Genomic DNA, 20,255 nt, shown 5'->3' on the forward strand with positions numbered 1-20,255 from the left:
ATTGCAGAAAAATATGTCTGTACATACAAATCCACCTTATTCTTTTGATAGTTGTGTTATAGCCCATTGCCAGAATTCTTTCAGTTGTAAGTGATAGAAACTCAACTGAGAAAGGCTGTATGAGAGTTGGTTCCTGGAATTAAACATCTGAGGATGAGAGCTTGATGACATTTCTTACTTTTATAAGGTTTCTTTACAGTATGAGTTCTCTTTCTTTTCTTTTTCTCCCCTCCCCTCCCTTCCCCTCCCCTCTCCTCTGATGGAGTCTTGCTCTGTCACCTAGGCTGGAATGCAATGGCATGATCTTGGTTCACTCCCAGTTTCAAGCGATTCTCCTGCCTCAGCCTCCTGAGTAGCTGGGACTACAGGTGCACGTCACCATGCCTAGCTAATTTTTGTATTTTTTAGTAGAGACAGTCTTTCGCCATGTTGGGCAGGCTGGTCTCAAACTCCTAACCTCAGGTGATCCACCTACCTTGGCCTTCCAAAGTGCTGGGATTACAGATGTAAGTCACCACACCGGGCCAGTGTGAGTTCTTCCATGTAGTTAAAGGGAACAAATAAGAGTGAATACTTTACCACATTTCTTACACACATAGGGTTTTTCTCCAGTGTGAATATTTTAATGTCTTATAAGAGAACATGGAAAAACAAATGCTTTCCTATGTTCCCTACATTCATAGAGTTTCCCCCCAGTATGAGTTGTTTCATGATTATGCAGGTGACTGGAATGAGTGAAGCCTTTACCACATTGCTTTCTTTTTTTTTTTTGAGACGGAGTCTCGCTCTGTCGCCCAGGCTGGAGTGCAGTGGTGGATCTCAGCTCACTGCAAGCTCCGCCTCCCGAGTCTACACCATTCTCCTGCCTCAGCCTCCCGAGTAGCTGGGACTACAGGCGCCCGCCACCTCGCCCGGCTAGTTTTTTGTATTTTTAGTAGAGATGGGGTTTCACCATGTTAGCCAGGATGGTCTCGATCTCCTGACCTCGTGATCCGCCCGTCTTGGCCTCCCAAAGTGCTGGGATTACAGGCTTGAGCCACCGCCCCCGGCCTCACATTTCTTGTATTTGTATGGCTTCACACCAGTATGAGTTCTTTTACGGTTGTGGAGGGAACTGGAATATCTGAAGGTTTTACCTCATTAATTACATTCATAGAGTTTCTCCCTAGTATGAGTTTAATTATGATTATGAAGGGGGCTGGAATGAGCAAAGTCTTAACACATTCCTTATATTGATAGGGTTTTGCTGTAGTTCGTGGTTATCAAGGGAACTGAAATATCTGAAAGCTTTACCACATTTCTTACATATATAGAATTTTTATCCAGTGTGAATCCTTTCATGTATTTTAAGAGACAAAGGCAAAATGGATCTTTTCCTACATTCCCTATATTCATAGTCTTTTGTTAGTGTGAATTCTTTCATGTATTTGATAGGACCTGGAAAAACTGAAGGATTCCCACATTGATTTCATTTGTAGGGTTTCTCTTCAGTGTGAGTTCTCTGATGGATTTGCAATGAATTGGGAAAATCAAAGGCTTTCCCACATACTGTACATTCATAATATCAACTTCCAGTGTGTATTACCATGTGTCCTTGGACACTGGTGAGAAATGAAGACTTTTCCACATTGTTTACATGTGTATGTCTTCTCTCTGCATTCCTCACACTCATGATTTGTGTCCAGAATTAGGTATGATACGCCTCCAAAGGGAGGCATGGCAGGTGAAGACGTTTCTACACATGCTGCTTTTACATGGATTTGGGGCAGGAAAGTAAAAGAAAGAAAAATAAAAAGAAAAATAAGGTTTTTTTTTTTTTAGAAAAACAAGCTTTCTGTATTAGGTTGACTCATCCCAAAAGAAGTAACAGGCAAACTCCAGACCCAGGCAAAGTCTCGATAACATTATCTAAGAAGCCAGGGCTCCAAGGAATGTGCTCTGGAGAGTCTCCCAGCACTCCCTCAACATGAGGAGAAGAAAAACAAATTGTTCTTATTTTCCTTTCCCCTATAGTGTGAGAAAACTTATGAGTTTATAGGTTCCTGTTTTCTGTAACTACTAACTCAAAGTATTCTGTTTATCATCTAAGTAGCACAGTGAAGGTCATAAGATATGCCTGAGCAGGCCTGGATTGCAGCCATCTAGGCACCATAGCGAAGGTTATAAGCTCCTGCAAGGGACTTGAGCAAACCTACATAACAGCCATCTTGGCCGCATAGCAAGAGTCACATGTAAGTCTGAGTTATGAACCTGTCACAGTTTGATTTACTGCCTTTGTTCTGCTTCTGTACACTCACTTTTGCTCTACTACGCTTCACGCCACTGTAAGCTTGTTTCAAACTAGCCAACCCCCTTTTAGAAGTGTGTATAAAAGTCAAGTCCTGTGAACCCGGAAGGCGGAGCTTGCAGTGAGCCCAGATCGCACCACTGCACTCCAGCCTGGGCGACAGAGTGAGACTCCGTGTCAAAAAAAAAAAAAAAAGTCAAGTCCTATCTTTGCTCTAGGCCCAGTCCCTTGATATTAATCCACTAGTGCACTCAATAAAATTCTCCTGATCCACCTATTGGTCTCTCCAGTCTCCTGATTCCCACAACAGCTTTACTCCAGTAGGAATTTTCTTGTTCAGATTAAGATTTGGAATCTGGCTGAACATTTCTCCATGCTGACTACCTTCTTTACTTTCACACAGTCTTACTACCATATGACATCTTTGATTTCTCCAAGAATTTTTATACTGATCCTTAGTGGTCTGGTTTTCTCATTTGTTTCCTATAGAAGCTATGTTTCTAAAAGTTTCCCACGTTGCATTCCCTATAGAGATCCTTTTGGGAAGGATCCTGCCAAGCCCACCCCTGCAGGGTGAAGTTACAGCCCACAACCTCAAAGGCCATTAGTCCATTTCCCAGCTTCTGTAGTATCTGAATGGTCTCCCAACAGATCTGCTAGTACCTGCAGGTCACAGGACGATGGAAGCCCCAGAGGAGCCTGTGGGGGTCTTTTGGAACAGAGGAGACCAAGAAGTGAATAGGGACCTAATCTGCTTTCTGTCTCTGGATTTGCCTATTCTTGATATAGCAAATAAATGGAATCATGTAATATGTACCCCTTTGTGTCTGACTTCTTTCAGTTAGCATAATATATTTGAGGTTCTTCCAAGTTGTAGCAACCTATGTTGATTCTAGAGCTAGGCATGAGTACTTTCTTTTTATGGCCTAGTACTATTCCACTTACATACATACAACAATTTATTTATTCCTCTATTTATCTATTGATAGATATTTGGGTTGTTTCCATCTTTTGGCTGTTAAGAAAAACGCTGCTTTAGGGAGTATAATCTTAAAGTTTTCTGCCTTTCCAACTGACAGAGATTAAAAACATTTATATTTTAAATTACTTTGATTGCTATAAGATTGATTATTTGTACCAGTCACCAGTAAATCTGTTCATGGATACTCAGATTCCTTGATGTGGACAAGAGCAGCCATTCTGATGATGGCCATCAACCAGTGAATCTAAATATGTGCTGGGAACTTTTTGTCTGATCCTGTGTTAAGTGCTATAGATGGTGGGACTTCTAAAAGAAACATAAAGAAGAGTTGTTTATTACTTTACCTCACCCATTGCCCCTGCCCCAGAACCATTTATTCTGCAGAATTGCATGGGATACAAGAAATATGAGTTTGTTTTTAAGCTATTGATTATGAACCTCTTGATTTTTAAGCATCTCTTACGAGGCACATAATCCTCTTATGCATTATCACAGTAGTTGCAATCCCACAAAATTTCTTAGCCTAAAATTTGCTAGACAGAATAGCCTTTAGCCATTGTCAACATTTGCAGAATTTTGGGCAGTCATATTTCCAATGTTGACTTTCCATGCATTAATGGAAGTTGTCAGCTGCTTCTTAAAAATTTATTTTAGGCTGGATGCCTGTAATCCCAGCACTTTGGGAGGCTGAGGTGGGAAGATCGCTTGGGGCTAAAAGTTTGAGACCAGCCAGGGCAACACAGCAAGACCTCACCTCTAAAAAGTTTTAAAAATTTGGAAGGCATGGTAGCATGCATCTGTGGTTCTAGCTACTCTAGATTCTAACTACATCTGTGGTTCTAGGAGGTAGAAGTAGGAGGATTGCTTGAACCCAGGAGTTAGAGGCTACAGTGAGCTATGATTGCACCACTGCACTCCAGCCCGGGTGACAGAGTGAGGCCCTGTCTCAAAAAAAAATCACAGGCTGGGCACAGTGGCTCACGCCTGTAATCCCAGCACTTTGGGAGGCTGAGGTGGGTGGATCACCTAAGGTCAGGAGTTCGAGACCAGCCTGGCCAACATGGTGAAACCCTGTCTCTACTAAAAATACAAAAATAAGCCAGGTGTGGTGGCAGGCACCTATAATCCCAGCTACTAGGGAGACTGTGGCAGGAGAATCACTTGAACCCAGGAGGTAGAGGTTGCAGTGAGCCGAGATCATGCCATTGAACTCCAGCCTGGGTGACAAGAACAAATCTCCATCTCAAAAAAAAAAAAAAAAAAAAAAATAATGTATTATGCTTCCCATGAGAACAATGCAAAGATTATTTCCACCCACCTTTGACATCATCCAAACAAATAGGCCTGACTGCAGAAAAGTCTTAATTTTGGATGTAAGCAAATAGAACCAGGAATATCTGAGATTCTGAGATGTGAATGTGTTCATCTGAAAGGGTTAATGTCATGGATCCATTCCACCCAGACTCCCCTTTATCTAAGTTTTCTCAAATGTGTCCACAGTCAAACATCAACCATTTTAGTCAAATTTCAACAAAAATGAGCTAGAGAAATCTTAGAAATTTGACCTGCTTACCAATTGGCTACTAATCTTTGGAAATTGTTCCAATCTGGACGATTCAAGACCAGTTTTTAGCCAAGATCGAGTAATAGGTCTCAGGTTTCCCCCCATACCTTACCTAGAAGACTGGACAAGATACCTGAGACAATAGTTTTCCAGATGTTACATAACAGACAACACAGGGCGATAATACCTAAGAAGAAAACTGAAAAAGTAAGTTCTACAATTACACCAGCTTAGTGCCTAAAGGCAGATTCCAGGCCTCAGTACAGGGAATGGAAATGAAGCCCGGTTAATTCACTAAGTCAGGGAGACAGACTCAGAGTTTAGAGGCCAAGGCAGCCAGAATTTGCAAGACAGAGCACTGGAAGGGAAGGAGATGCACAGACAGCACCAGAAACCTGCAGAGGGTCCCCTGTGGTATCACTGAGTATCAATCTGCAGGTGTCTAGCTTGTACATGGCTGACTTCTCCCTCTGCCTTCACATGGTCTCTACTCTGTGCCTGTTTGTATCCTAATCTCTTATAAGGATGCCAGTCACATTGGATTAGGGCCCACCCATAAGGACTCATTTTACTTTTAATATACAGGACCTGTCTCAAAATACAGTCAGATTTTAAGGCACATAGGTTAAGACTTCAACATAATTTCAATTTACGAATTTTGTGAGAGACAGTTAGCCCGTGACAGCTTCCTAAGGTGGACAGTTATTGGAAGCCAGATGAAATTTATGAAAAATTGGTACTGAAAATATTTCAAAAGTAACATTTTAATAATTTTCAGGTCTATAGAGTTAACCTTGAGCTACCTACTTTAAGATGTTGCTAAATAGGGCATGCTTTATTCAATAGGTATTTTATTTGTGATTACTGCATTGTTTATTTTTTTACACACTTAACAGATTTTAAATCAATTAAATAAATATACTGCATCTCCTTTATGGATAAATCATGTGCCCCGGAGACCCCAAAATCTTGATGACATTCTGTGAAGTTACACAAATGTATCTAAAGAAACATATCTGTTGTTGTTCTGATTTCAATTCTAAATAAAAATCCAATTTCAAAATCAATTAAGAATTATTTTAATCTAGGAAAACTTGGAATTGTTACACATGTAAAGCCTTGTCTCTGAGAGCCTTTTCTCCTCACACTGCACCACTCCACAAATCTTAGCTGGTGTGGCATGGCATTGCCCCCAATCACAAGAACCTAAGAGCTCAGCCCCAAGATCACCACCGTCATGGGTTTGCTCAGCCTTCAGTCTGTGTGACTTCAGCTTCTGGGGTAGGTACAGGGCAATCAAAATGGATGAAGAAACACTTCAGCAAAGCAATCATGATTTGTCCACAAAACAGTGAAAAACTGTAATGTAAAATTAATCCAAACATAAATCTAACACCGTTCTGCATTTCTTGAACTTGGTTTTATATTTGCACATTGTTCTTGGTCACCCACCAATATTTTCTGCGTCTTTCTGAAGAACTTAATTATTAAGTTACTAAATCTGCTCTTTTGACCATAAGTCAACAGGATTGTGATTAGAAAATTCACTTAGTACTCTGTGCAGGGCACTTGACAGTGTGGCGAGTGTAGTGCAATTAAAGATGGAATAGAGTCTGACTTCTGAATTGGACACAGGAGTTGTCAAAATCACCAGACAAGGCAGTGAAATGGTGTGGTCAGAACTGAGGAACGTCATTTCTTTGGAAAGTCTTACAAATATCTAAGCACTGCCTGAAGTCAACTGAGTTCATTGCTCCATACACTTCCACAGAAATGGGTAACTGGCCCTCATTCATTATGATCCATGTCATCTCTGTCTCTACTTCCCAGGCAGTGTCTCTGTCCCCTACCCTGAGCTCCAGGCTGTGTTTCCAGCTGCTGCTCTGCTTCTGCCATCGATGCTGCCTGCAGCAGCTGGGTCCCCTGCTGGATGGCACTGTGGGCAACCTGCATCCTTTCACAGGGCACATAGTTCTCCTGCCTTTACGGAGCAGACATCTTGGCAAATAAATGCCTCAGTGCAGGAGCCACATGCAAGGTGTTTCCCTTCTGTGTCTTCTTTTGTGATCTTGAGGTGGGACCTGGGTTTGAAGGCTTTGTCACTCATGTGGCATGCAAACTCTTTTGTTACTGTGAACTCTCGGACAGTGCTTTAAGTAAATAATTTTCCACACAGCTCACAACTGTAGGGATTATATCCAGTGTGTGTGCATCGTATGTGTGTGTGTATCTTTTTTTGTTTTGAGATGGAGTCTCCCACTGTCACCCAGGCTGGAGTGCAATGGCGTGATCTTGGCTTACTGCAAACTCCGCCTCCTGGGTTCAAAGGATTCTCCTGCCTCAGCCTCCAAATAGCTGGGATTACGGACACCCACCACCACGCCTGGCTAAGTTTTGTATTTTTAGTAGACATGGGGTTTCACCATGTTGGTCAGGCTGGTCTCAATTTCCTGATCTCATGATCCGCCTGCCCTGGCGGTGCTGTGATTATAGGTGTGACACACTGCACCCGGCCGTGTGTATGTTTTGAGACAGAGTCTGACTCTGTCACCCAGGCTGGAGTGCAGTGGCAGGATCTGTGCTCACTGCAACCTCCACCTCCTGGGCTCAAGTGATTCTCCTGCCTCAGCCTCCCAAGTAGCTGGTATTTTAGACGTGTACCACTATGCCTGGCTAATTTTTATATTTTTGGTAGAGACGGGGTTTCATCATGTTGGCCAGGCTGGTCTCGAACAACTGACCTCAAGTGATCCACCCACCTTGGCCTCCCAAAGTGCTGGTATTACAGACATGAGCCATCACGCCTGGCCCCTAAGTGGATTTTTAGGCGTTCTTTCAGGTGGGCCTCTGTGGTGAAACCTTTTGTGCGCATTTCACAAACGGCTTGTCCGCTGTGTGGCATTTCTCAGCTTTATCCACTGCCTTCACAGGAAACGTTTTCCCGCACTCCTGGCCGATGTCGCTCCCTAGGTGACCATGCAGCAAATGCTCAGACCTTAGGACACTGGCAGCTGTTGTCCGGCCTGGTGTCAGCTCAGCCCGCACTCGTCGCGTAGTTACACGTGAAGGCTTGAGGGGTCTGGAACCACTAATCTTTGAGCCTGGGGTCTCCATGGTTTCTACTTCCTGGCCCTAGCAATGGACTTTCTGAACTTTCTTGCCCTTTCAGAATTGCGTTTTGAACTTGAGTGTGGTCGTGAGTGACTCCCCGGCCTCCTGCCCTGGGGCGTGGTGCCTTTGTTCTGCGTCACCAAAAGTTTCGTCATCCTGATCCCAGCTTCTTCCAGATCATCCTCCCGAGGCTCAGCAGCGTCTCCGCCAGTGCCTGTGGGGCTCTCGCCCTCATTTCCCTTGTCCCTGGAGGTGGGGGCGTGCCCGAGGCCGTTTGCCTGCCTCCCTCCCTAGACAGAAGCTCCCCGCCACAATACCGGCAGGAAACGGCCAAGTTTCCTTCTGTAATCAGGCCTCCGGCACAGGCTGGGGCGGCTCTGAGCGCAGAGGGGACCCAGCCCTGCCGATTCCCCCCGGCCCGCTAGGGCTCGGCCCTCCCCACTGTTTATATTTAAGATGATGAGAAAATAAATCCGTCAAGTAGATTAACCACCTCCTACCACATGGATTCTGCCTTTATTTTCTTTATATTGCAGTATAATTTATACATCTTAAAATTCAATCTTTAAAGTGTACAGTTCAGTGGTTTTTAATATATTCTCAAAGTCTTACCACTATCAGCATGATCTAACCCGAGAACATGTCCCTCACTCCCAAAAGAAATCTGTATCCCTTGCAGTTACTCTCTCTCCATCCCTTCTTCTTCCAGCTCTGGCAATGACCAATCTACTTTCTGTGTCTATGGAGTTACCTCTTCTGGACATATCATAGAAATGGAATCATACAATACATGGTCTTTAACTTCTTGTTTGATCTCTTAGCATAATATTTTCAAGGCTCATTCATGTTGCAGCATGCAGCAGTGCTTCATAGCTTTTTATATTTGAATATTGCGTTGTATGCACGGACCACTTTGTTTATCCGTTCATCTGTTGATGGACATTTGGATTATTTTCCCTTTTTGGCTATTGTGAATACAGCTGTTATGGTAATCATCATATGGTAATTCCATTTAGCTTTTTGAGGAACTAGGCCTCCCAATCCCAAAATTACATGCAATGATTTAGTCTGATTTGGTTTTTTTGTTTATATATGACCACAACTTAGAAAAATGTTCACCAATTAAAAGAGGTGTAGACAACAGTTTTCTAATACATATTTCCCAGGTTCTATAATAGCTCAAGTCTCAGTCTGAGTGATGGTCCATTGACACTTCTCTGATTTCCTTCAGGAAAGCGATAAAGGCTTACTTCTAAAGCTAGCTAAAAACTAACCTCCCGAATTAAATCTGCCTTTCCGTGAAGGTTGGTTAGGTAACAAAGGCAACGGCACTGCAGAAGTTACTGAAGTTTGGATAGATAGCACAGGAAATCTGAGTGGAACACCACTGTAGAATCCCATACACATAATAAGTCAGTAGGACTTTATAGAAATCCAAGAATTTTTAAAGGTTTTTAGCAAAAATGTAACTACACTTATTACCTATTAACTATCATCCCTCCCATGTGCATTTCACATACTGACTGCCATTTTGTGGTGGTGTGGTGGGTTTTTCCAGAGTTTTCTAAAATCTGTTTTAGGGACATTTCCTGCCCCACTCTGTAGGTCTTCCAGGATGTAAAGCCAGCTCACTTACTCTTCTGAAAGTGAGGTGCCAGGCCACCAAGCATGGGGTCTTTCAGCAGCACTCAGGGCATGGGGTCTGGCTTCTTCAAGTGTCAGGGACAGCTGGCCTTGGGCCAACAGTATCTGTGGCTGGTTTGCATGATTTTCTTCCTGAGTTTGATCGCTTTATTGTTTCCATTTTCATCCTCTCCAAGGATGAGATCTGGTGGCTGATACCTTGATATTAACAGCATTTTTTGCCCTTGTCTCAACCATGATGGCACCCATGGATTCAGCATATTCCTCAGCATCCTTCAGGGGAAACTCCCTGATATCTGAGAGATGGCACTTGTTTCAGTAATAGCCATTACAATTTTTTTCCGGCCCATGTTCTTTCAGCTCTTTGTCCCACTTCTTCAAGATATGAAATGAATCCTGTTTGGGTAACATCATGCACTGTATCAGCTGCAGCCTATCCTCCATAGCATATGAGCCAACGAATGAAACCGTTCCTGGCCAGCAGTGTCCCAGAGGAGGAACTTGTGAAGGTCATTTCCACAAGGCGCAGTTTTGGTCACAAAAGATACCTCAAGGGTAGGGCTGATGTTGTGGTCAAAGTGATCCTGGGCAAATCAACACACAATGCTTGATTTCCCAACACCGGTGTCCCCGAGAAGGCACACTTTGAACTTCTCTATTGCTATCATGTGTTGGCTGTCAGGCCAGCAGGGGCTCAGCAGCGTCCTCCCGGCTCCATCAGCATCCCCCACCTGGGCACCTCGCTGGTGCCGCCCAACTTTTCATCTTCAAAGCCCTTTTTCTACTGCAGTTGCTTTTCCCAGAAGCCGCATATTTATCCCAGGGAAGGACGCTGATTGGTCATGGCTGAAGCATATGTCCACTCCTGGGCCAATCCCTCTGCCCCGGGTAATGAGATGCTATGATTGGTTATGTCTGCATCAGGTGCACCAAAAGGAGAGGTGCTGGGCAGTCCCAAACAACAGCTGTTATAATCCGCTACAGCCCGGATTGCAAGATCACGGGAACTTTCCTCTTTCATAGTTCCATAGGGTTGGACTCAGGAGACTTGGTTGGTCTCAGGAGACCAAAAGGGGAGTAGGGTTTTCTGTGTTTCTTCTTGTTAACTTAGGACTGGGATTTCTTTGGGGGTTGAGGGTCAGCTTCAGTTTTAGGTAGAGATGGCTGATTCAATGTATGCATCACCTGGCATGTTAGTGAAGCTTTGAGAGTAAACAAAAAGTAAGAAGATTAAAAGAATATGTAAACTCAAAACAAAAAAAAAAAAAAAAAAAAAAAAAAAAAAGAGAAAGGAAATAAAATATGTAAAACTTGGAAGTTGAAAAGCACATGGACAAGTGGAAACTGACTTGGTTCTCCCTACCGCTGGCTTAGGAGTCAGTTTTTTCTGTCTGTTGGGAAGGGCCAGGCGCAGGAATTGGCACTTTCAGGTACTTCTGGAAGTAGAGGTAAAGGTGAGATTTGAAAAAGCAGAAAATCGGATGGGCACGGTGGCTCAGGCCTGTAATCCCAACACTTTGGGAGGCCGAGGGGGTGGATCACCTGAGGTCAGGAGTTTGAGACCAGCCTGGCCAACATGATGAAACCCTGTCTCTACTAAAAATACAAAAAATTAGCCGGGCGTGGTCGCAGACGCCTGTGATCCCAGCTAATCAGGAGGCTGAGGCAGGAGAATCGCTTGAACCTGGGTGGCAGAGGTTGCAGTGAGCTGAGATCGAGCCACTGCACTCTAGCCTGGGCAACAAGAGTGCAACTCTGTCTCAAAAAAAAAAAAAAAAAAAAAAAAGAAAAAAAAAGAGAAAGTCTCTGGCCTGGCAAACACTAGGTATAGTAGGCCACAGGAGTGCTGTACTGAAAACAGGGTTATGTGAATGGCTCCTAGTTTTCTTCTCTCATTTTTCTTTCTTTTTTTTTCCTCTTTTTTGTTAGACAGGGTCTCATCCTGTCACCCAGGCTAGAGTGCAGTGGTGCCATCTTCGCTCACTGCAACCTCCGCCTCCCGGATTCAAACGATTCTCCTGTCTCAGCCTCCTGAGAAGCTGGGACTACAGGTGCCTGCCACCACACCCGGCTAATTTTTGTAGAGACTGGGTTCCTCCATGTTGCCCAGTCTGGTCTCGAACTCCTGAGCTCAAGTGATCCGCCTGCCTTGGCCTCCCACAGTGCAGGGATTACAGGTGTGAGCCATCGCGCCTGATCCCTAGTTTTCTTCTCGTGCTCAGCTTCCAGGATGCCAACTGCCAGGTCTGTATTCTATGGGCAGAGGTTTGTAGAAATGTGTTTTAGGTCTCCCTTCGTGGTCGTTTCCCCAGAGATACTGTACAAATACTGGATGTTTCTAAAGTGAATGCCCAATGATTGACCTCTGGTAAAGCTCACAGTTGCTAAGCATCAGGGGATTGAGCCTCCAATCAGTGTGTTAGTGTCCTGACCTTTTAAATAGAGCAGACCGCTCAGGATCCCCAGACAGCTGAGGAATGCCTCTAATATGACAGAGATGAGTGCAACCCAGCATCTCCTCTGTCTGTCTTTCCTTCAGCAGTGCGGACCCGGGGTCAGTCTCAACCGAGGCGGCCAGGCCAGACTGCCACGACAGTGGCTGCCTAGGGGCCGAACCAGCCGCTGGGCCCCATCCTGGTGGCTCTGGGCACAAGCCAGGGGAGCGGGCACAGGCGAGCGCCAGAAGCTGCGCTGGGAGGGTCCGCTGGTTGGGCAGGGAGTGGTGCTCTGCCAACTCTGAGGTCCCCAGGTCTGAGCTCAGCAGCCTTCGCTGGCGCCCAAGCTGCAGCTGTGATTTGCATGGAGCTCTGCCCGCCAGAGAGTGTCCTCATGGGGGTTTCCCCAGGCGAGGCCTTCAGCAGCTCAAGGTTCTCTAACTGCTGTAGCCTCAGTCATGTGTTCCCATGTGGGAACGCTGTCTTCACACGTGACTAGGGCTAGAGTAGCTGGAACTTCAGGATGCCTTCCCCTCCCAGGGAATGTCCTGAAAACTCTGCCAACTCCCACTGACGTGGGGCGGGAACGCAGGGCTGGTAACAAGCTGTCATCGATGTTTCTGACACATGAGCCATGCACATGCGCGCTGAGAACGGTTGGCCATCCGTCGGTTGTGCGCACGCGCAGTGACGAGCTGTCAGAGGTGCGCATGCGCAGTCGGGCTTACAGGCTTCCGCTTCCCGCGGCCTGGCTGCTTGGCTTCGCTTGTTACTGGCTCTGACTTTGGAAGCCGCGGAGTTTCCTGGTTGGAAGTGGTGGCTGACCAGAGTGGCTTGGTCTTATTGGGCCCCTGAGGCTGTGATAGGCGGACTGGTGCTGAGGTGTCTCTGATAGCCTCCGCCATGAAGTGGCCCTGCGGCTCCTTCACCTGCTGGAGGAGGTGCAGGGGGGACGATGTCGAGGACGATGACAGCCCCTTCACCCAGCGCGGGTACAACATCCGAGAGAAACACCTCGGCAAGCTCCACAGAGCTGCCAGCCGGGGTGAAGTCTCCAAGGTGGAGCGCATCCTTTCGCGCGGGAACGCTGACTTGGATGAGAGAGACAAGAAAAAGAGGTGACAGGAGCTGGGGCTGGGGGCGGGGGCTGGGAGGAGGCGGGGGTAAGGGAGAAGCGCCCCCTTTTTGACTGGGGGATGCGGGGTAGGGGGTGAGCCCTCCTGACCCCGGGGTCCTGGCTTTCCTGCCTCCGCAGGTTCCTCAGCACCTGGCATGGGGAAACCTTGGAGGGGTTAATTAAGTCTATACAGCACTTTATCTTTAATGGACACATTTCAAAACATTTTTTTTTTGTTTTTATGAGACGGAGTTTCGCTCTTTTTGCCCAGGCTGGAGTGCAGTGGCGCGAACTTGGCTCACTGCCACCTCTGCCTCCCGGGTTCAAGCAATTCTCCTGTCTGAACATCCTGAGCAGCTGGGATTGTAGGTGCACGCTACCACGACCGGCTAATTTTTCTATTTTTAGTAGAGACGGGGTTTCACCATGTTGGCCAGGCTTGTCTCCAACTCCTGACCTCAGATGATCCGCCCGCGTCGGCCTCCCAGAGTGCTGGGATTACAGGCGTGAGCCACTGCTCCCGGCCAACATGATGTTACATACTCTATAGACAGATGCATAAGGAGAGCAATAATTCCCATGACATTTCAATTTCTGGACTAAAAATTCTTCAGATTATATCTAATATTTATTTTTATATAAATGTACACCTATGTAAATACGTTCTTTACTGAAGAACCTTAGAAGGAAACTTTGAAGTGGGAAGTCGTTCCTGTTCTTGAGTAGGAAGATTCATTTTTCTCAAGATGTGAGCTCTTTGTGTATCAACTTCACATAAATCAAATAAAAATATCAAAGTTTTAATATTTTAAAGTTAAACTTGTCTGTGTTTTACTGTTGTGATGACATGAAAATGTTTTTTGTAATGAGGTGAGAAAGACTGGCCTTTCTATATATCAAAATGTGCTATTAATTTCCACAAATTGTTTATTAACAGCTGAAAAGACAGGTAAATGAATGAAACAGAATAGAAGATCTAGAATTGCCCAAATATATGTAAGAATTTAGAGCTTGATAATGTTGACCTTTTAGATTAGTAGGAAGGGTGAATTATTCATAAACGAAATGCCTGCTGTTTGGAGAAAACTAACTAGATTTTTATGTCGCAAAAATAAGTTCCCGATGAAATATAGATCAAACATTTTAAGTATACAAAATAAGGAAAGTACCAGAAGAAGACACACATGCCTATTTATACAGATACATTTTTATGTTGATAAAGACCTTCTTAAGAACTTCACAAGCAAGCATTCTGAAGGTTGATTTAGCAAAATAAAACTTAAAACACTTTGTAAATAAGAAAAAAAGACAACCTACTTGCAAAATATTTACAACACATACATATAATACACACACATGTAATACATACACATCAGGTGAACAATGTATCTTCATATCTTCAACAATAAAATAATTCTAAATTTGGGCAAAATACTTTTTTTGTACATCCATAAGTGACATAGGAAAAAACATTTAGTGTTCCTTGCAAGAGAAGTAATTCATGTTAAAAAAGAAATAAAATACTGTTTCCTATCCACAAAGTTTGTGAAGATGAAGACAGTGGTACTTACACGGCTGCTTAAAGTTTAAGTTGCTGATGACTTTTCAGATAGAGAATTTGGTGATAAGCACCACATTTAAAAAACATATATGCCCTTCACTCATCAATTCCATTATACTGAAATATTTGTAAAAAATAGAGATACATCCAATTTGTTTTTCTCAGTACTGCTTAAAACCTCAATGTATTAAGAAGAACCCATATGGTGGATTTTAGAACTAAATTTCAGTGCATCCATAGGATGGAATAGTAGCTGTTGAAGGTGTGACTAGATACAGACTTATTTTGACATGTGAAGATGTACTTTGCCATAGCAATTGAGAAAAAATTATTTTGAATGTACATACACATAGACTATGCTCTTGTTTTAGCTGAAAATGTGTACCAAATATGAATACATTTATTTCTGGGCATTTGTACTATAAGTAACTTTTTTTTCTTGTCTGTGATTTCTGCAATGAGCATGTATAAAAGTTACAGTAAAGGCTTATTATTAATGAAATAATCCTTGGGAAAAGAAGAATACACAAAACTTGCCTAGATAAAAATAATTTCTCACTTTCTATTATTTTATTTTTGTGGTTTGGTCTCTTCCAACCACAAAAACCATTTTTGTGGTTTTAGCCTCTTAAAAGAGGCAACTTTTAGCCTCTTTTGGAGAAGGGGGAATCCTTTTATCTGTGCTTAAAGGTTTTATTATGAATACATTTTTATTACATACATATATTTTTATTATATATAGATTTACTACATATATGCAAAAAATAGATTAAAAATTTTAGTTTAGTTGTGTCCTTATGAAAATAAAAAATAGCAAACATAAGTGAGTATTACTATTACAAAAGTATTGCTTTATTTTATGGGAGTTTTCTGTAAACACGTTGAACTCCCCAACTGTAATTTTCCATTGCTTTTTTAAATAAAAATAATTTTTTTTGAGACAGGCTCTCACCCAGGCTGGAGTGCAGTGGCACGATTATGGTTCACTGTAGCCTTGACCTCCTGTGCTCAAGTGATCCTCTCCTCAGCCTCTGAGTAGCTGGGACTGCTGGTGTGTGCAACATGCCTGGCTAATTTTTGTACTTTTTGTAGAGACAGGGTGTCGCCATGTTGTCCATGCTGGTCGTAAACTCCTGGGCCCAAATAATCCTCCTACCTTGGCCTCCCAAAGAGCTGCAATTACAGACATGAGGCACCATGCACAGCCTTCATTCTTTCAATCAATTTATCCATCAAACAGAAGCTGGACACCTGTTATGTAGTATACATATTCTACTATCTTTCAGGACCCTTTCATCCTTAAAAACTTCATATTTACCTGCCTAGCTTGAACAAGCTGAGAGATTTAAAATTGGAGTATTAGAACTTAATCTCAATTGAAGTTTTTCCTTCTTCCTTTAAGCATTTCTGAAGGTGGAAAATAGCAAAATAGAATTTTGTTGTTGTTGTTGTTGTTGTTTTTTTTTTTAGACCGAGTCTCCGTTGCCCAGGCTGGAGTGCAATGGCACAATCTTGGCTGATCTTGGCTCACTGCAACCTCCGCCATCTGGGTTCAAGTGATTCTCTTGCCTCAGCCTCCTGAGTAGCTGGGATTACAGGCATACGCCACCATACCTGGCTAATTTTTGTATTTTTAGAAAAGACAGGACTTCACCATGTTGTCCAGGTTGGTTTTGAACTGCTGACCTCAGGTGATCTGCCTGCCTCGGCTTCCCAAAGTGCTGGGATTACAGGTGTGAGCCATTGTGTCTGGCTGCAAAATATAACTTTTAACTACTCTTTTGAAAGTTTATAACAGTCTTAAATGTGAATATTAATCATTGAAAGTGCCTGATTTACATCCATTCTATAAATCTAAATAGAAAATAAAATAAGTCATATGCTTTCATTTGAATTCTGAATTTCTTTTGGCTTAAAGTGTTTTTTTTTTTTGAAAATCAAAGTAAGAATGAGTTTGTTTTAAACATTTGTTGTCATCTTTATTTTCAGTCCTCTTGTTCCATGGTACTTTTAAGAACTAAAATTTATTTAAATGACATTTATATGACTAGAACGGCCCTACATGTGTTGTATATACCATTTCCATTTATTGCAAGGCACCATGGATTCTGTGATGCCCCATCATTTTATGTCTCAATAAGAGAATTATTTAAATGTTGCCAATTTTAGTTGTAATAAATCAAAAATTGTAAATGGGATTCCAAAGTCAGAGATGTTAAAATATGAGCAAGTGAGCAATTTAGAATGATCGAAATACAATGTTACCTCTAATCATTAAACATACCTCAAAGAAGATATAATTGTATCATTTTACTTAACTAAAATCTTGTCTTTGTTAAGCAGTAGTATTAGTAATAATTGTAATATCTAACAAATACGGAACTGTTATTTGTGCTAAGAACTGTCTAAATACTTTGTACAGAGTCTAATGCAAGCATCACAATAGTGTCCTGTGAAACAGCCAGTATTTTTAACCCCATTTTATTAATGAGGAAATTGAGGCAAAAAGGCTAAGCAGTAAGTGGGAAGTGACAGAGTTTGAAGTAGGATTCCAGTCCAAGTTGAACTGAATCCAAAGGCCAAGGTCTTTCTATTGAAATAGGCTGCTCTTTCATTAATGTAGTGAGTAATAAGAGAGAGTAAAAAGTGTGATTTCTTCACAAAAAATTAAATGTTTGTTTGGAAGGCAGAGAAATCATATGCTGCTCAATGTTTATAATTACATAGATGATTTTATGTTTTCAGATGATTTTATGATTTTATGTTTTCTGATAGTTTCCTAAAAATGTCGTCTGCCTCTCATAGGACTGCTCTGCATTTGGCCTGTGCCAACGGCCATCCAGAAGTGGTAGCTCTTCTGGTGGACAGAGGATGTCAACTTAATGTCTTTGACAACAAAAACAGGACAGCTCTGCTAAAGGTACAGAGTAGTCAATGATTTCAGCATGAGATGGATTTGATACAAATACATAGAATAAAATAAAATAAAATTCATCTCGTTTAAACAGAACTCTTGGTGAAACTTGTGGAATGCTTATTTTGAACTCCTAGAATTTACAATCTATTGCTTGGTCTAACACTGACAGGCAGTACAATGCCAGGAAGAGGAATGTGCGACTATTTTGCTAGAAGTCGGTGCCGACCCAGACCTTCCAGATGTCTATGGCAATACTACCTTACACTATGCCATCTACAATGAGGATATACCAATGACAAAAAAACTGCTTTTACACCATGCTGATATTGAATCAGCAAACAAGGTATAGCTCAACCAACTTTGATTTCAAAATATTTGAAATGCATTTGTTTTAACATTGACTTACGTACAGGTCAGTTTTCCATATTTGGAAGCTCAAGCAAAACCTGCATAAAAATATTTGGAAATAACTTAATTATAAAATGTTACTTTAAATATTGATACTTTTAAAGAGGCATTAGAGGGTACATCTTTTTAAATGTATTTATGGTAAAATTTTTGAAAACACTGAATTTGTAAAAGGTAATACTTTTAAATTTTTTCTTTCAAGTTTTTTTTTTTTTTTTCTAATTACCCTGGAAAGTAAAATTTGCTTTTGAAATAGGCTTTATCTTAAAATGCCAAGAAAACTAACACATTTTAAATAAAAGAAATCTTGATGCTGTTGATAAATTCCTACATAGAGTAATATATATGAAAATGATTTAACTCTCAGTGGCAGGGCTTAAAAGGGAAAAATGGAAAGGGAAAGGAAAATGGAAAGGAGAGCAACCAGAAATATGCAGGCCAATTTGGAAATTAGGTACTTGAGGGAAAATACCAAGAAGAATTTTTTTGTTGTTGTTTGCTTTTTGTTTGTTTGTTTGTTTCCAGTTTATGTCTAGACAATATTCTTTTCAGTTTTGGGGATAATAGTTTTCAGTTTGGGAGAGAGTTAATGAGTTGCACACTCGTTTAGAGATCAATTTTAGGAGGACTGTGAGGAAACCGGATTGGCTCTGAATAGGTGGTGATGAAGTGGGAAACCCTCAAGTAATTAACTGACTTATCCTATGCTGGCAGAAACAGCCACTTAGATAAATGTCTAAACTCTGCTCTCAAATCTAGACTGTCTTGAGGGGAAGGTGGAAGATAAGGAGCTTATAAATAGCAAAGTCAAGTTGGATTTTGAGTTTACTAGTCCCTATTCTATTCCTACCCAAACAAATTATATGCAGTTTTCAGTAAATGTAAAAGAGAGAGTAAAAACTCTCAGTAAATGCAAAACAGAGAGTGAAACTTCTCTTTTACTCTTTCCTCTTTTTGGCCAAATCCTCAAAGATGAAGGTAATTGGTCATGTGGTGAGAAATGATGGAAGTAATTGTCAATTGCACTAGTTCTCAGCTAGAACTGTGCATCACCGTAACCTAGGGAAATATAAAAAATTCTACAAAGCTAACCTCTCCTCTGATGATTTTGATATAGTAAATCTAATAAAGCCTAGACATATATGTTTAAAAATATTTCCTTGGAGCCAGGCATGGTGAAACATGGCTACAGTCCCAGCTACTCAGGAGGCTGAGGTGGGGCTATTGCTTGAGCCCAGGAGTTTGAGTCTAGCCTGGGCAACACAGTAAGACCCCGTCTCTGACTAAATAACAGCAAATTCCTCAAAATTCTGATACATGCCTGGTTAAGAATCACTGAATAGATAAATATAATATGTAAATTACCATCTCCAAAAACTCTTCTAGAGTTAAGAAATCTCTAGAAGAGTTGGAGTTTGATAGGTACTACTTCCTTTAAATCTCTCCTTTTCAATAATGTTAGCCCATTTTTCTTTACCTTTGTGGTTGGGAAGCTAAAAGAAATATTATTGGCAATATCTATCAGCTTACAAAATAACACCTTTTCCTTCCCACTATTAATTATTTACTGACATTCAGAGGGTCTTTATACATTTGCTATGGGTAGTCTTTCTTTTTTAAAATGGTTTTGAGACAGGATCTTGCTCTGTCACCTAGGCTGGAGTGCAGTGGCACAATCACAGCTCACTGCAGCCTCAACCTCCTGGAACTCAAGTGATCCTCCTACCTCAGCCTCCTGAGAAGCTGAGACTACAGACATGCACCATCATGCCCAGCCAATTTTTAAACTTTTTGTACATACAGCGTTTCACTATATTGCCCAGGCTGGTCTCAACCTCTGGGCTGCTTCAAGCAGTCCTTCTGCCTCAGCTTCCAAAAGTACTGGGATTACAGGCATGAGCTAGTGCACTCAGCCTGGGCAGTATTTCACTAAATGGAGGGTAACCCCTTCAGGACTTCACATCTCTTTGTTATCATTCAGGTGATTAGTCCAATAAATCTTTATTACAAGTGGAGTTTCCTCAATTAGAATTGTAGCAAATTCTAAACCTTTTGTTGTTGAAACTGCATTATGGGCTACATCAGTATGTCTGTTCATAGAATTTTGGCATAATCAGGATGACAGTTTTAAACTCTGAAAACCATGAAATTACTAAGAGTACAGATATAAATTCTTTTTTCTTTTTTGAGATGGAGTTTCGCTCTTGTCGCCCAGGCTGGAGTGCAGTG

The 20,255-nt window shown here is 42.0% G+C and overlaps 1 protein-coding gene, 1 long non-coding RNA gene and 1 pseudogene across 2 annotated transcripts in view; 1 reads left to right on the forward strand and 2 right to left on the reverse strand.

The window, feature by feature from the left end:
- Window positions 1-5,896: 5,896 nt before the first annotated feature.
- On the reverse strand, window positions 5,897-8,338 carry LOC103880409. The gene is made up of 2 exons (XR_641407.4): window positions 7,593-8,338; window positions 5,897-6,983 (listed from the first exon to the last, which is right to left on the reverse strand). It is a non-coding gene; the product is annotated as an uncharacterized LOC103880409 (long non-coding RNA).
- A 151-nt stretch (window positions 8,339-8,489) lies between these two features.
- Window positions 8,490-10,843, reverse strand: LOC110742030 (annotated as a pseudogene).
- Window positions 10,844-11,700: 857 nt separating this feature from the next.
- The window catches only part of LOC101015583 (putative ankyrin repeat domain-containing protein 26-like protein), an 86,042-nt gene continuing 77,487 nt past the window's right edge, over window positions 11,701-20,255 (forward strand). Inside the window, exons 1-3 of the mRNA XM_009196362.3 lie at window positions 11,701-13,141; window positions 17,507-17,621; window positions 17,788-17,961. Of these exons, the coding sequence (XP_009194626.1) occupies window positions 12,927-13,141; window positions 17,507-17,621; window positions 17,788-17,961 (504 nt within the window). The 5' untranslated portion in view covers window positions 11,701-12,926. The remainder of the gene's footprint in view (window positions 13,142-17,506; window positions 17,622-17,787; window positions 17,962-20,255) is intronic.

This window comes from Papio anubis, chromosome 18, assembly GCF_008728515.1.
Source record: "Papio anubis isolate 15944 chromosome 18, Panubis1.0, whole genome shotgun sequence".
Lineage (NCBI taxonomy): Eukaryota > Metazoa > Chordata > Mammalia > Primates > Cercopithecidae > Papio > Papio anubis.